At 38.2% G+C, this 18357-nt stretch overlaps 2 protein-coding genes across 20 annotated transcripts in view; one reads left to right on the forward strand and one right to left on the reverse strand.

The window, feature by feature from the left end:
- Nucleotides 1-18357, reverse strand: part of LOC131689361 (cell adhesion molecule Dscam2) — a 1607414-nt gene that overhangs the window by 1013303 nt on the left and 575754 nt on the right. The window lies entirely within an intron of this gene.
- Nucleotides 9764-11893, forward strand: LOC131689363 (uncharacterized). The gene is made up of 2 exons (XM_058974410.1): nt 9764-11022; nt 11094-11893. The coding sequence occupies exon 1, from the start codon at nt 9765-9767 to the stop codon at nt 10695-10697; it is 933 nt and encodes a 310-aa protein (XP_058830393.1). The 5' UTR covers nt 9764; the 3' UTR covers nt 10698-11022; nt 11094-11893.

The following is an 18357-nucleotide window of genomic DNA, read 5'->3' on the forward strand; positions in this document are numbered from 1 at the left end:
TCGGAGATTCACTTCTCGTCGGCCCACCCACGTTCACTCCGATAATGGAAAGAATTTTCAAGGAGCAAAAAACGAACTGCAGGCGTTATATCAGCTACTATCAAATGAGAACGAAATTTGCAAAATCCAATCCAAGCTTGCCAGTGATGGCATTACTTGGCACATGAACCCACCAAAAGCTCCACACTTCGGGGGTCTTTGGGAAGCAGCAGTAAAGGTAGCCCAGAAACACGCATCGAAAAATAATTGAAACTGACATTTCAAGGTGGTGGCGATGTTGTAGGTCAGATGTAGTTATGGGTCGGCACTGTCATGCATACGGTAAAATGTACCACCCTGTGAAGTTTCGTTTCCAGTGTTCCGCTCGTCGCACCATTTCTTGGTAAGCCGTTCAGCTCTTTCACTCTCGAATGAACGTATACACATATATTAGCTGATTGTCATCTGTCTGAAGGAATGAGTAGTCAGTTCGTATCTTTTAGTGATAATAAATAATAGAGGTGCAGAAACGGTTTTTCATTTTCTGCAAGATTGCGATTAAAGGTTTGGTCACAACATGTATATATATATATATATATATATATATATATATATATATATATATATATATATATATATATATATATATATATATATATATATATATATATATATATATATATATATATATATATATATATATATATATATATATATATATATATATATATATATATATATATATATATATATATATATATATATATATATATATATATATATATATACGTTGTCCTGCCTATAATTAATTATTTACTGTAAAATACAACGAAGACAAAATTTGTTCCATTGTCTGTAACTAACTCCAAGGGAGTTCCAAATTTACAGATGTAGTTTTCTACAAAAGTTTGGGCAACCGTCGAACTTTCCTGGTTCTCCATCGGTGCTACTGTTAAAAATCTAGTTAGGTCGTCTTGCATGACTAGACCGTATTTATTTCCCCAATCTGATTCGGGTAATACTACAATATCCATGTACAATTTTTCGAAAGGTGCAATGGAAGTAGTTGTAATTTTCATCGGAATCTTGTTGGACCTACCAATTTTATTCTTTTGGCACGAGTCACATTGTTTGACGTAGTTTTCTACGTCTCTACGCATGTTTTTCCACTCGAATAGTGGGCTTATACGTTTTATCATTCTTTTACTTCCGACATGTCCGGCCAGCGGAGAGTCATGAAACTCTTTAAGAACAGTTTCTCTCTCTTTTACTGGTACGTGCATTCGATCTTTCTCTGGTGCATATAGAGTGAACACCTTATTGAATTTTCCTGCAATGAATCTTAAAATATTTGTTTCCAGTGTAGTTTGTATATTTCTGTAAGAGATAATTTGAATGTTCTTATCTCCTTTCATATGTTCGGGACAGCTCGCAAACGCGTCAACTAACCCTTCAAAAAATACTCTTGTGTCGGCTCTTGATCGGCTCGACCCGTTTAATATCATTCCCCATATTTTTCGGTTGGGTATCGCAAATACTCTACCGTTCAAATAATCTTTCAACCCATGAGGTAGGTCGACCAATTCGCTTAGCTCTTTATAGGCTGATTTACTGTTGACAATCACGAATGTGGCATCTGTTTGGCTTTCTTCGATCTTGCTCTTCGAAAATTTTAATAATTTAAAATCAATACGTCCTTGGGCTAGATCATTCTGGAAGTCTTGATGTGAGACCAATCTTTCAACATCACCCTTCTCGTTCCATTCGAAATCGATATTCTCTAAACCATCCATGTGCGGATTCCACTCGGATATCTGTTTTTTCTTGAAAAGACCAAATCTTCCCGTTTGATCCGAAATTTGTGTTGGGGTTTTGTTCTCTGCGTCTGTTCGCCTCGCAAGCTCTTTATCTTCTTGCTGCTGTTGCCGCTTTTGCTGTCGAGTAACTACAGCGACAGTGTGAGTAATTTCATCCTTATCGGTTTCCGGATGAAGTCTTGATAAAAAATCGGCTACAACATTGTCCTTGCCTTGTTTGTAGCGAATATCCATTTCTAACCCTTGTAATTTTAGGCGAAGTCTAGTAAGAGTCGGGGAAGTCTCTTTTAAATGCCATATCGAGATCAATGGTCTATGATCCGTATAGACAATAAATTTTTGGTTATATATAAAGTGTTTAAACCTGTTTACTGACCATACGATTGCAAGTAATTCTTTTTCTATCGTATGGTACCTTCTTTCTGCACCGACTAGACCTCTGCTCGCATAGGCTATGGGTCTATCGGTGGACTTTTCACTAGAGAGTACTGCACCAATGGCATCAATGTGATCACAAACGTATCTTTGTAGTTCGGTCTTACCAACAGAGTATCTGAAGTTAAAAAATCTTTCAATTCTTCAAATGCTTTCTGACATTCATTAGTCCAACTAAATTTTACATTTTTCTTTAGCAGATCGTTCAATGGTTTACGTTTTTCTGCTATTTGTGGTATGAATTTACCATAAAAATTAACCGTTCCTAAAAACGAACGGACTCCTTTAACTGTTTTTGGCACAGTCATTTCTTTGATGGCCTTTATATTATCTTCCATCGGCCGAATGCCTTCTGAATCAATTGCATGTCCGAGATATTTAATTTCGGTTCTTAAGATTTGGCATTTTCCTGCCTCAATTTTCAAATTGTGTCGGCGCATAGCTTTCAAAACCTTTATGAGGTTTTCATTGTGTTCCTCAATGGTCGACCCGTAAATGATAATATCGTCTAGGTAAACGATAGCTTTCACATTTTCAATTTCATATAATATTGTGTTCATCAACTTCTGAAATATTGATGGACTATTTCTAAGGCCCATAGGCATTCTTGTGAATTCAAAATGCCCTTTTGGGGTGGAAAAGGCTGTTTTAGCCGCATCTTTTGGATTGATCGGGACTTGGTAAAATCCAGATTTCAAGTCCAATGTTGAAAAATATTTTGATCCTCCGAGGTTGTCGAGTATTTCGTCGATCAGCGGAATTGGATATACGAATGGTTTCGTTACTAAATTCAATGCTCTAAAGTCGACCACGATTCTATACTTTTTATTTCCGTTTTCATCGTCCTTTTTAGGTACGCACAAAACCGGTGAATTCCATGGACTTTTACTAGGCTTAATAATGCCCTGCTTCAACATTTCCTCGATTTCTGCATTTATATGCTTTTTCGTTGCTTCGGGAAATTTATATTGCCTTTTATTGATCGGCACGTTTGACGTCGTCTCTATTTCATGGACCGCCGCGTCTGTAGTTGTTAGATGGTCTCCTTTTTGGTAGAACACATCACTATATTCAGCCATTATTGATTCCATGGCTTGGAAATTATATCTTTTTAAATGATTCAAATTAAGAATTTCTAATAATTTTTCAGATCGTTCATTACCCCGTAACTGATCGTACTTTTTATTTTCAACCAGACAATAGTCCTGGTTGTCATCCAAGTTTTCTGAAATTTGTTCTTCATAATAGGAATCCACGAAGCTCTCGTCGTTGGATTCATTCATGTAATTCTTTTTGTAGTAATTCTTATTTGTACCATAATCATTAAAAACTGTCCTATTTTCTGATCCGTATTCTGGGACCATACTAGTCATACACTTTCTTCTGTGAAGTGTATCAATTTTATTATTTAATTCTTCCATATTGTACTGAGACCCAGCATCAGTATAATTTATAATTGCCTCTGTCTGGCTTGCCTTCTCGGCTGTAATTTCGCATTTGCGCGACATATTTGAGGGCATTTCATTATCTCTTACCATTTTATTTTGGTTTCTATTATTAATCGCGTCGCTTCCTTCGGGGTTCTTATTACGTTTTTCTTCGACGTATTTAGTTGGATTCTTTTCATCCGCGTTGTTCGGAATATTTTCCCCTCTTAACGTAAAATTATCAGTATTTTGTATCTTATCTCCATTTGACTTTTTGGCGAACTCATTCGATTTACTGAGTGCGATGTAGTCCAAATGCTGGGAGATAAAAACTGTGTGTTCTTTTAAAAATTCTGCTCCAATAATCCCTGGAACACATAGGTCTTTTACCACATAAAACTTAATTTTATAATCGGAATTCCCAATTATGAAATTGGTCTCTACTGACCCAATGGTTTCTGTCTGTGTCAGATTAAAACCGGTAATATTTACTTTATCTCTATAATTGATGAGTCTGGCTCCAATTTTCGAGAGCGTGTCCCATCTTATTACATTAAGGAATGCTCCTGTATCAAGCATATACTTAACTTTAGTATCTGGCCTTGCAACTGAGGCGATATTTACTAGTAACTGGTTGTTCCTAGTACATTCTATATTCAATTTTTCATATTGAGAAGTATCTCTTCCCAATTTATTATTCCCGTTATCTGGCCTTGTCTTGGGCCTTTCGTGGCCATTGTATCTTTCGGCAGGCAACTTCCTGTTAGTATTTGCACCCTGTCTGGTTGCGTAATAATTCCGTAAATTTGTATTTATGCTTCTTTCATTCGTGAAGCAATTTACGCCCAATTGGCTATTTTGGTCTTGGTAGTGACCTATGTTAGAATCATAATCTTGCCTTCGGGGCTTCTGATTCTGTTTAAAAATTTTAGTTTTTGTATTTTGATCAAAATCTGACCAGTAAGTTTCCGCATAATTCTGCGGTGAATATTTGAAATTACTTTCGCCTATTTCTGGCCGATAATTTCTTTCAGGTAGCTCATAATCTCTACCTTCATCTATATAATCAATTGGATTTCCGATATATCTTTTCGGTGTCCAATATTGTTGCGTAACAGTACGTGTACGCGATATTTCTAACAATTCCATCCTGATTTCTATCTCTTTCAGACACTGGTTTTCAATATCTACTTTCTATAAGTAGTCCAGTAATTGCACTAGTGGCATCCCTCTGTGTCCACGCGCAAGTAATTTTAACTCTTCATTTCGCAGACCCGCGATAAAATGTAATCTAAGGCTAATAATCATTGGCATATCCTTGATACCAGTCATCAATTTGATCTTTTATTATTTCAGCCCGTATTTTATACTCTTTAAACGATTCGTTCGGACTTTGTCGAAGGGTCTCAATTTTTGAAATTACCCCTTCTATCCGTTCTCGTTTACTAAATTTCTTTATTAAATTTTGTTTTAATTCTGGCCAAGTATCGGCTTTAATTTTCAATATTTGGGCTGCTGCATTCTTTCTTAATTTTAAGAGTACCACGTAGATCAACTCATCTCGTGACACTCCCTGGGGTATTTGCTTTTCAAAGTGTTCTATATGATAGATGAATGCATCTAGCTCATCGGTAGATCCATCAAATTCTGGAATGCATTGAATTGCTTCCGTCTTCGGAAACTCGTAATCCATCTTTTCAAAATAGAATAAATATTTAATATGGTTGCTAGCTATTACTAAGTATAATTGGAATATTAACTGGATTAAATCCTTTTATTATTATATTTTTATATTTATTGAAATATTTTCGTTCCACAGCACACTCTGCTGCCATGCGATTTTTAATAAGTTTCTCAATATTATTAATTTATCCATTTTTCAATAATCGTGTATTCTTTTATTATTAATTTCAATTGCCCCAAACAATAAATTATAGTGGTATCAAAACTTTATTGACTTCTAACAATCAATGAAAAACGAACCACCCTAATCTTGCTCACAGCGATATATTTCCAACGCATTATAGCCGATTCAATTATATTTTAAATTTCCTATGAAGTGTTTTCTAACAAAACCTTATAAAAAATATTTTGCTAATCATAATTAAGCCACCCTGATGTTCTAACGTAAGCTTGACTATGGTCAAGGCTGGCTAAATAAACTACATCATAACTGCACGTGATTCATAAAGTGATGAATTAGTCACTTTGCGCAAAGCAACGGGTGACATAATATAGTCAGCATATAACAGTGTTTTTACCCACAGGTAAACACCGTATTCCAATGGCCTACATGGTTTTAAGTTATTAATTTCGCGGTCAAGTTATTGAAACCTGACCTTCAATTTTCGACGCTTGCATTTGCTCGAACCTGACATTTAATTCGTTCTTCCAACTGTTTTGCGCTATGTAGTTAGTTCTGCCGTTGTTTATTCAAACAGCTGTGCTGCATAGCGGAGCGAAGAATTCATGGGTGCATGGGTTTGTTTTTATTTTTTTTTTCTTTTTATGGCAACCTATAGCATGCCACCAATGGCTCTTCGCAGTCGTGCTTTTTATGAAGCTCCTGGTAGGAGATTGGTAAGAATCGCTCGAAAGTGTTAAAAAAACAGCTGCTGCAATGCAACTTTGGAATGTGAACTGTACCTAGCAGTACCCAGATTGGGATCAAATCTATATTGATAATGTGAAACTCAGTCGAAGCTCGTACGCTTCTGTTTATTTATTAATTTGATAAAAGCAAACACAAACACATATCGTGCTGTGTGCTTTCCCATTTTTAAATTGATTCGTCAGAGGCTTGTTCTGAGCGATACTAACAATGTATGTTTCCCTGGTATTGGGTGATGATTAATTCTTATTAATTTTCGAACCTTCTGTGTTTTCGAATGACCGACTTAGTACCCTCCGGCTTTATGCCAGGAGGTCGGGTTGCATTATATGCTTTTTTTGTGCGAGACGGTTTTCATATTGAATGAAACGTTGGACAGCTACTTTTGCGTGTCACTTACAAAATCGGTTTCTCGTTAATTCTTTTGGTTTTTTGATTAAATGACTAGTAGTCTTGATTACTCTATCGCCTTTTTGGTTTGATAACGACGTAGACCTTATTTTTGCCTCGTCGATTGGTTTAATTTTCGTAGACTTTTCAGTTTTCTTCACCACGCGATTTCTTAATTGGTTTACCCTATCTGTCATATCTACTTGATAGGTGTAGCATTTCTAAAATTCATTTTGCATGTATATCTCTTCTCTTGTAAGAACGGGGAATGTTTTCGGCAGTGCAGTCACGTAAGAATTTGCGTCGATTCTAACTTATCTTCGCCGACGTTTCGATCCGTGGTTGGGATCTTCTTCAGGGCCTAATTTATTGCGGAAAATAACTGTTGTATTACATGTATTACACAAATAACTATAAAAACACTATAAAAACTGATTGGTATGCCAAACCAATATCATCCGGACGACTTTTAAATTTCAATTCATTTCACCCGATGGATCAGAAAGTCGGGTTAACCACCAATTACATCAACCGGGTCCGTCAACTTAGCACTGTTCGCAGCATTGATCAACAAAATATAGTCATCACCGATCATCTCATACGCAATGACTACCCCATAAAGTTCATCAATCGCATGCTACATCAATCACCGAACAATAATATCAACGAAGTCTCGCAGTCAGAACCAACCATATACAAACCTATACCTTTCATCCATGGACTGACCCAAATGATCAGGAAAACATTACATCGCAACATACCTAACCTAAAAACAGCACCAAGCAACAGGTACACAGTCAAATCCCTGTTACCCACAGCCAAAGATCCCCTCCTTCAGATGCAGAAAAACAACATTATTTACAAAATAGCATGTTTTAACTGTGACCAATACTATATCGGAATGTCACGAAACCAGTTAAAAACACGTATGTATGGACACCAATCTCTGATTAACAAATTAGATCAGAGACTAGCAGATGGTCAAAAATATGACGATAATCAAATACAAGAGCTAAAAGAGAGAACCGCTCTCATGGAACATTGCATCTCACACCAACACCGTTTCGATCTAAAAAACCCCACAATTATTGACACCAGCTTCAAATCCAGTGCTCTCCCGATCTTAGAGATGTGTCACATCTCGACTACTCCCCACACAGTCAACCGCCGTACAGACACCGACAACCTAAACAGCGCCTACGCAAACATCCTGGATTCCATTAGAAAAATGAGAGAGATCGATACTCGAAACACGATCGCTCTCCAACAAGTAAACACCACTAATACCCACCCAAAATAGATTCGAACCATTACTACTGCTTATAGTGACCAAGTGCGAGTTCTCAAGGAATTGTTTTATTCAATTGGAGCGATTTTTAAATCCATTTTAGACCGACAAACTCGATGAGTAAACTCCGTAAGTTATACTGTCTCATTGCTACCAAAATCCATACTATACGATCCCCCAAACTATGATATGTCCCACAGTGAAAACACCCGATGTTAACCCTCTCAGACCTGACAGTTTACCGTATGCAAAACGAACCGTGACATTGTCGAATATTGTCGAGTGAGTAGCACTTCGCGAACATTAGGTTTTTATGTTTATTTGTGTAATACATGTAATACAACAGTTATTTTCCGCAATAAATTAGGCCCTGAAGAAGATCCCAACCACGGATCGAAACGTCGGCGAAGATAAGTTAGAATCGACGCAAATTCTTACGTGACTGCACTGCCGAAAACATTCCCCGTTCTTACAATTTCCACAGTCGAAAAGAATCAATTTACCTCGAAGTATGGCTATCATTGAACAAACATCATTCTACGCACAAATCGGTCATAAGTATGGCCAGGCGAAGTCCATTCTGCAAAAAGTTCGACAATGCTATTCAAAGTCTTCATAAAACCCTCCTTAACATCGAGATCCAAGACACGTTCCATAATATTGAAACGCTTAAAAATAACATCACCGTCCTCAAACAACAAATTATTGACCACACGTCTCCTGAAACATACAAATACTACTTCTACACACAAGAATTCGCCTACTACAGGAACTATCAACGCAAGGTTGACAAAACACACCAGAAATACCGCCGCATATTCCACATTTCGGAACAACAATCCCAACGTAAACTACCGACATACAACGAAACTGCCGTACTCAATGCCACTAATATAAAAATACCCACCGAAGTAAACACGCTTTTAAGTCTTGGACCAAAGTACGCATTACCGAACCCCAGGATAAACAAAATACCGTTTTTCCATCTCATTGCCGATGTAGAGAACATCCTAGCAATACACATAGACAAAAACATACGCGAGCAGACAAGGTGCCAGATTATAAACCACATTCAAAATTTCATTACCCGTTCAAACCACAACAATACAAGGAGTCCACTCGAAAAGTTTTGCGATAAGGCGGTCATCAAAACGAACAAATTCCTGAAAGAAAACCCGGACGTCCTCATTACTGAAGCAGATAAAGGCAATAAGACCGTAATAATGTATATAGAAGACTACAACACCAAAATGAAACAGCTACTCACTGATGAACATATTTACCAACCCTTAAAAGCAGATCCAACATCCAAATATCAACGTCAAAATAACAATATAGTCCAGAGAATGTTCCAACTCCACATCATCGACAGCCAAACAAAACATCGATTAACCAGTTACAATGCAACCTGTCCACGAATTTACGGTCAACCCAAAGCGCATAAACCACACCTGCCTTTACGTCCAGTAGTGCCTAACGTGACATCACCTACATACCAGCTCGCCAAACATATCTCCAACATCCTTCAACAATCTCTACACTGCTTGTACAATGCAAAAGACTCCATAAGCTTTTGTCATTACGTAAATAGTCTAAAAGTACCACCCGAACACCTTCTCGTGTCGTTCGATGTAGTGTCTTTGTTTACCAATATTCCTAAAGACTTGGTTATACACGACATTATTATGATGTGGGACAACATAAAGCTACACACAGACATCAACCTGGATCTATTTCTAGAAATAGTTGAATTCCTGATAGACACAAGTTTTTTCTGCTTCCGTGGTCAATACTACCACCAAAGATTTGGAACAGCTATGGGTAGTCCCCTATCGCCCATACTCGCAGATATAGTGATGGAGAACTTGATCTCAACCGTTATTAAAATCGCTAATATCCCTCCCAAACATATCAGAAAATACGTTGATGACCTTTTCTTACTCATCCACAAAAATAAATTACAAGAAATACTAGACACCTTCAACAATTATAATAAACACATTCAATTTACGTGTGAAGTCGAACAAGCAGGAAAACTACCATTTTTGGATCTCCTGGTCATACGAATGGATGACAACACTATAAAAACTGATTGGTATGCCAAACCAATATCATCCGGACGACTTTTAAATTTCAATTCATTTCACCCGATGGATCAGAAAGTCGGGTTAACCACCAATTACATCAACCGGGTCCGTCAACTTAGCACTGTTCGCAGCATTGATCAACAAAATATAGTCATCACCGATCATCTCATACGCAATGACTACCCCATAAAGTTCATCAATCGCATGCTACATCAATCACCGAACAATAATATCAACGAAGTCTCGCAGTCAGAACCAACCATATACAAACCTATACCTTTCATCCATGGACTGACCCAAATGATCAGGAAAACATTACATCGCAACATACCTAACCTAAAAACAGCACCAAGCAACAGGTACACAGTCAAATCCCTGTTACCCACAGCCAAAGATCCCCTCCTTCAGATGCAGAAAAACAACATTATTTACAAAATAGCATGTTTTAACTGTGACCAATACTATATCGGAATGTCACGAAACCAGTTAAAAACACGTATGTATGGACACCAATCTCTGATTAACAAATTAGATCAGAGACTAGCAGATGGTCAAAAATATGACGATAATCAAATACAAGAGCTAAAAGAGAGAACCGCTCTCATGGAACATTGCATCTCACACCAACACCGTTTCGATCTAAAAAAACCCCACAATTATTGACACCAGCTTCAAATCCAGTGCTCTCCCGATCTTAGAGATGTGTCACATCTCGACTACTCCCCACACAGTCAACCGCCGTACAGACACCGACAACCTAAACAGCGCCTACGCAAACATCCTGGATTCCATTAGAAAAATGAGAGAGATCGATACTCGAAACACGATCGCTCTCCAACAAGTAAACACCACTAATACCCACCCAAAATAGATTCGAACCATTACTACTGCTTATAGTGACCAAGTGCGAGTTCTCAAGGAATTGTTTTATTCAATTGGAGCGATTTTTAAATCCATTTTAGACCGACAAACTCGATGAGTAAACTCCGTAAGTTATACTGTCTCATTGCTACCAAAATCCATACTATACGATCCCCCAAACTATGATATGTCCCACAGTGAAAACACCCGATGTTAACCCTCTCAGACCTGACAGTTTACCGTATGCAAAACGAACCGTGACATTGTCGAATATTGTCGAGTGAGTAGCACTTCGCGAACATTAGGTTTTTATGTTTATTTGTGTAATACATGTAATACAACAGTTATTTTCCGCAATAAATTAGGCCCTGAAGAAGATCCCAACCACGGATCGAAACGTCGGCGAAGATAAGTTAGAATCGACGCAAATTCTTACGTGACTGCACTGCCGAAAACATTCCCCGTTCTTACAATTTCCACAGTCGAAAAGAATCAATTTATCTCTTCTCTTGGATTTCTCAATTTCATATATAGTGGGTGGAAGAAATGTTTATTATTGTTGTTTCTTGATTGCTTGCTCTGTGACCCCCAATGTACGGGCGACATCAAAGGCATACGTAACAAAAACGTTACTTTCGTGAAACAGAACGCTGCTGCTATAGCATGAACTTGACCTACTCCCAGGTCTCGATCAAAAACGTAGCTCGTACGTTTTTGTTTATTAATTAACTCGTTAAAGGAAAACACCAGTACTTATGGTGCTGTGTGCATCATATATGCGGCATCCAACGTCTGACCGTGGTTTCGTTTGTTTAGAAAACAACTGCATTGCTTGCGACGATTTTCGTCGACGCAATGGATAAATTAAATTGGACAGCTACTTTTGCGTGTCACCTACAATGTGCTGCTCCGGGTCATGATACCCTGGTAGCGCTTTCAGTGGATCTTTAACCAGTGATCCTTATATCCTTAAGGATGGTTGGTATTAATAAAACAAACTGACCTGATAGCTTGGACTTGCCATTTCTATCGGTCTGTTTAGTGTTAGTATAAAAAATTTGTCATCGATTTATTGTTAATTTGTCATCAATCTGAAAATTAATGATTATTTGCTTGAATAATTACTTTAAACCCAGTATATTATGGTTACCACATGGGCTGAAAGCGAAATATATTGCGAGAGATCGCATTTTTCATCTTCATCTCCAAAAATCAAAGTTTTTCCTTAAGAGAACTTATTGATTAAAGTCCATGAGGTTACTAACAAACTTGCCGGCTGTGCTAAAAAGTGATAGCTGTTTAAAATTCGATGGTTCGAATTAGAGGACAGATCTCAGCGCTCAACAAGATGAGAAACATCAAATGTCAGCGCTCAATCAAGATGAGAAATATGAAAAGTATTAGTTTGTAACTTTTCTTCAGGCAATAAAATTTTTTTTTTGGCTGAACTAAACTTTTTGAGTCATTAATATGAACATGACAGATCAAAGGACTCTAAGGGAGTGAATAACTAAAATGCCGAGTAAAATGTTGCAAATAAAGTGGAAACGGTTCACTTACCTGAACTGCATCCTTTTTCGTCTGTTATTTTTTTTCGTGTTATTCACTTTTGTAATTGGTTTTGGACTCCAGACATAAATGCGTTCTGCAAACTCAGTTTTCAAACTCGTAGCAAGCGCATATGTATTTGTAGAGATCGTTGACGCACTCCGTCGAAGTTTTGTGAACAAAGAAACTTGCACTGAATCGATCAGATATGCTGAGTGTTTGCCTTTTTCCACATTTAAACTATCGCATTTTTCGTGATTTGTTAATTTTTCTTCAGTTTTCACCATAAAATTCCGCAGACAGGTGGAGAATTTTTTTCTTCACATTCAATATTAACACAATCAGAAATCGCCGAATTTCTGCTTTTCACGAATCTAGTCGAGGTGACTACACTTATGGTTAAGGTTTCCTCGCGACGGGACTTATTTCAGGCATTAAAACTGGTTACCACCAACAAGCAAACTTTCTAAGATATGTCCTAATCCACAACTTTCACTCACTGCCTACTCCAATCGTTTTTGGCGTTTCCTAGCCTTTCACTTTTGCGGCTTTAAATCCGCTGTCACCAGAATGTAGCGTAGGCCGCCGGTGGCCACTGGTTTTGTACGACGGGAGCAGGGTGGATTTTCCTTACAGACTTGCCATACCGGACTCGGTCCAACGTAAGCTATTTCGTTTTCTTTCGCACAAATATCGCACAGATTTTCGAATACTTGATATGTCTTTACTTATCCGACTGACCTAACGCGGCCGGGCGAGAACAACTTAAACGACTCACTTATCCGACTGACTTATCCGGCTCGCTTCTTCGCCAGCGCGCCTGTTGCGCGTGCGAACCCTAATTAACTTTTCACGACTGACTTATCCGACCTGACGCAAAAGACTTTTATCATTTCGTCTGTGTAGACTTCTCTCTGAGAGAGTCTCAGACCTAAACAAAACATTCTTTCCACGCTCGCGAGAGTAAAGACCCCGGTGGATGAATCAGTAGTTCACTATGACTCATACTCGGAAGCCTTTACTTTCTATAATAGCGTCGCCGTCTGCTGCTGGCAGCAACAAACTGTGTTTAATTAAACAAAGTGTTTATTCTTTTCCGTAAGCGTATGGCTTGGAAAGCGCGAGTGCATCAAAATATCAGCTTAGCTTAAGGCTGTAGCTGGTGATGTAACCCAGGAAATTAGCTTCCATGGTGCACCACTTGGAGAAATTTTCTAGGGTTGATGCTGGCCGAAAACTATGGGCGCTGCACAACCAAGAACTGTCGTCGCCCTGCGTGAAATTCGTCGCTCTCAGAAGTGGACAGAGTTACTAATTCGCCAGCTGCTCTTCCAGTGCCTGGTTCGTGAGATTGCACAGCATTTCAAAACCGATCTACTCTTCCGGAGCTCAGCCGTAATAGCCCTGTAAGAAGCCAGCGAGGCCTGCCTGGTTAGTTTGTTGGAAGATTCCAATCTGTGCGCTATCCATACCAAGCGAATTAATCATCATACCGAGCGGGAAACGGCGAAATAATATTCACAACAAACGGTTCTTATTAGAACCACAAAATCGTTCTCAGAAGAATTACAATTGAAATTTCCATTTCGTGTTTTGGAAAATAACTTCCCTCTTATCGGGTTAGTTATTTTCTATAATTATATCCGAAAAATGTATGATAAAACTAATAAACTGACCAATTGGACGGAAGCAAGAAAATACCTACAAAAGTTTGAGTCAGAAAAGTGACCTTGACGGAAAATGCTTGCTTCGATCGTGTCTAAGTGTTTGGCAGCTGAAGTTGCCGATTTGTTTTCCAACGTCAATTATTTGCGCTGTGCTGTACGGAACAAACAGATTTTTGCGCGATTCGTTGGGAAATAATTAAAACAATTGTGTAGTAGATTCCGTAGATTTCACCGTAAATTTTGATAGATTTTGTAAAAGCATTAATTAGCCTGCTTTGATTGGTGGTTTTTGCAAATCTTTCAAGAACATTAGTGAATGTGGCAACCCTGCTACTAAGCGAAAGCCACACCAAAGAGAATGATGAAAATATTTCCATTTGTCGCACAAAAGGATGGACTTCCATCTGCACTAAGAAGTTTATAAAAGAGATCGCATTGTGATATACAATGCTCATTCGATGTGAGCTGCGAAAGGGGAATGTTCGTGTATATACGCAGCAGAAGCGGATTCGGACAAAGTTCGAATCGTTAGAAAGGATTCTCGTCTGGTATCACCAAAAATAGTTATCTGCAAACCGTTCTTTTTAGGATGAAAACATAATGGAGAAAGAATTGAATTATAAAGTCCTATTTAATAACTTGGATTGAGTTTGCGCCTGTCAAGTCTGCTGTACTTTATCAGTGACACATATAAACCAATGTTTATCGAATTAATCTACAAACCCGTAGGTTTTTGCAAATCTTTCAAGAACATTAGTGAATGTGGCAACCCTGCTACTAAGCGAAAGCCCCACCAAAAAGAATGATGAAAATATTTTCATTTGTCGCACAAAAGGATGGACTTCCATCTGCACTAAGAAGTTTATAAAAGAGATCGCATTGCGATATACAATGCTCATTCGATGTGAGCTGCGAAAGGGGAATGTTCGTGTATGTACGCAGCAGAAGCGAATTCGGGCAAGGTTCGAATCGTTAGAAAGGATTCTCGTCTGGTATCACCAAAAATAGTTATCTGCAAACCGTTCTTATTAGGATAAAAACATAATGGAGAAAGAATTGAATTAGAAAGTTCCATTTAATAACTTGGATTGAGTTTGCGCCTGTCAATTCTTCTGTACATGTACCAGTGATTCATATAAGCAAATGTTTATCAAATTAATCTACAAACCCGAAGGTTTTTGCAAGTCCTAGAAAATCAGTGATTGTGGCAATCTCATTTGACATGAAATTTCCAGTAAACCTTCATTCAAAAAGTGCATTGGCTCAAATTATCCATGGATGTCATATGATATGCCCAAGTTTAGTCCTACGTCAACACCGCGGTTATGTCCCGGACATTATCCACTCCTAGTTTTTTATTGACACGGCTCAACGCGTTAGCATAACTGAGCCGTGGGTCTTTATTGATTTTTCAATATGTAAAACTTAAAATTCACTTTCATGTGTCCATCGGGTCTTGTTGACGTAGCTTGCTGCTGCGTGTTGAGATCCTCTTCCTTGGTGGTGAAAAATAGGGTACGCTCTCTGCCGCACCTTGGGAGTCATTCGGTTCGTCTTCTCTCGTATTTTCGTTTACGTCCATGTCGTCATCGGTACTGCATTCATGATGTATACGGTTCGATGTTCTTGTTTGTTTCTTATACTTACGGGTCGCTGTTGTAAATCCTTCGTCATCGGTATTTGATTCTTTAATGCTGTTGTTGGTTTAGAGGTATTTGGTGTAATAGTTGTTACTTCGCTGTTTGAAATGACAGTTGGTTTGGTGGTAAATAAAGATGTTATATTAGTAGGGGAACTTTGTCTAAGACGGACTGCACCATGGACCACAAATCGTTTTTTATGGTGACAATCCAGGACTTGTGAACCATTAGTACTAGACATTCAATGTCTTTGGAATAAATTTTTTACAATAAGTACTATTAATTTTGGGAAAAAAAATATTTCGGTGTAAAAAATTGGGTGGTCTTCTAGATTTTTTAAATAAATATAATTTCTCCTGAACAATAAAAATAGAAGTATAAAAGCCTTCTGAAAATTAGTCATGTCTGTATAAATCTGTTAACCATTCCTAAACTATCGTCAGTGGCTTTTATTTTATGGCGGTTTTCTTTATTTAGTTTGGCGAGACCCGTAAAAAATAGTTTTTCAATAAAATACTTTTGAAGTGAATTTCCCTAACATTTTGAAATTTTGTTCTGATAAGTGCCTATTTTTGCCTTTCTCATATAGAAAGGATATGCAATCACTCTAAAAAGCGCCAACCTAATCCCGGCCCGGAGGTGTCATATCTCATTCGACTCAGTTTGTCGAGATCGGCCAATGTCTGTATGTACGTGTGTATGTATTTTCTAAACTCACTCACTTTTCTCAGAGTTGACTGAACCAAACCGCCCAAACTTAGTTTCAAATGAACGGCATAACGCTCCCATAAGCTGCTATTGAATTTTTAGTTGATCCGACTTCCAGTTCCGGAGTTATGGGTTTAAGAGTGCAACCACACAGAAATTTTTGCCTTTCTCATATAGAAAGGATATGCAATCACTCTAAAAATCGTCAAGCTAATCCCGGCCCAGAAGGCCGTGTGTCATATCTCATTCGACTCAGTTCGGCGAGATCGGCAAATGTCTGTCATGTGTGTGTTTGTGTGTATGTATGTGTGTATGTATTTTCTAAACCACCAATCTAAATTCCCCATATATCACCCCTCCTTGCACCCACTCAGACCACCACCCCATCCATCACTCATACCCCACCTCTCTCAACCCCATCATCTTTATACCACCGCTATAACACAAGGCATCCCGAATTCAGCTGGGGAGTGGTTCGTTCGTAGGTTTCCACCCCCCCCCCCCCCCCTCACATGACAAAGTTAGTTAGCAGGAAGACAACATTGAACTAATGCTGATTAATAAAGTATGATATTTTTTCGTTTCAAGTGTTTCACCGCCAACACGTAGCTCATCAGGTTCGTGGCTGGCGAACCATTGTGTGTATGTGTAAAGTGTACTAAATGTATTAGATATTTCCATAATTAAAACGAACGTAACCAGTCATAGACTCATAGTTTAGAGAATTGAGAAAGGCACAATTGCACCACTAGGTTGATTAAAACAGGTTTTTCTTCAGGGACCAACCTACTACATATTTTATAAACGAGATATTGATTTTTTTCAGTAGTAAATTATTTTTCTACGTTTCAACAATTTCTACACTGATAAAATAAAGTACCCAATGCGTAGAAAACAACTCATTTTGAATTAAAGTGGAATAACTCACTTAAGGAGTTACACCACTGTAAAGCACGAAAAATAGGCATAATTAGAGAAGTTTTCTTAACGCAATAAAGAGGTGAATCGAGATCTTGTTAAATGGGATTTATAACGAAAGTATTATATCAACAAAAATCTTTTTTCGAGCAATTTCATCACAAGATGGCGGTATTGCGGCATTTTCTCCCATTCACGCCTTTTTGGAAGGGGTCCACGATCGGAAATTTATCTCCCGTAATTTTTGACCATCAACCAAAAACTAAAGTTTTTCTGATTCCTTATGTGAATAGCAAGCGTCGCACGTATTCGGATTTTACGCGAAATGGCGATTTTCCGATTCTACGCGAAATGAGTGAAAAAAACTTTTGAGTGAAAAACGCCTTTGTAAGTAGTTCCAGTGATTTTGAAATCCTAAAACCACCCATACCGCTAATGAAATTGGATCGTCATCATCATCCGTTTGTTTTGACCATTGAGACTCTTTACGGTTCACCAGTGGTTGACGATGTAGATGTGTGGTATGATTTTAATCTAGGCGATTATGACGAGCTAAATGCGAGAATCTCAAACATCAATTGGATTGAAATATTATCACTGGGTACTCTCGACGAGGCTGTGGACAGGTTTTAACGTGAATTGGACTTATTTTTTCAACAACACGTGCCTCTGAGAAGGCGAAAGCGCCGTTGCACAAATAAACGTCCCTGGTGGAACGATGACCTGAGCAATCTGCGAAATCGGTTAAGGAAGGCTCGTAAACGATTTTTCCGGAAAAGAGGTGAAGATGATGAATCGTTTGTGCGAGATTTAGAGCGACAATTTCAATCATTAAATGCATCTTGCTTTCGATCATACGTTTCACGACTGGAGAGTAACATGAAGGACGAGCCGAAGCAATTTTGGGCTTATTTGCGGAACAAAACATCCACCCGTGGTTTTCCTGAAAACGTGAACTACCGTGACAGGACCTCAACAACA

Source organism: Topomyia yanbarensis, chromosome 3, assembly GCF_030247195.1.
Source record: "Topomyia yanbarensis strain Yona2022 chromosome 3, ASM3024719v1, whole genome shotgun sequence".
Lineage (NCBI taxonomy): Eukaryota > Metazoa > Arthropoda > Insecta > Diptera > Culicidae > Topomyia > Topomyia yanbarensis.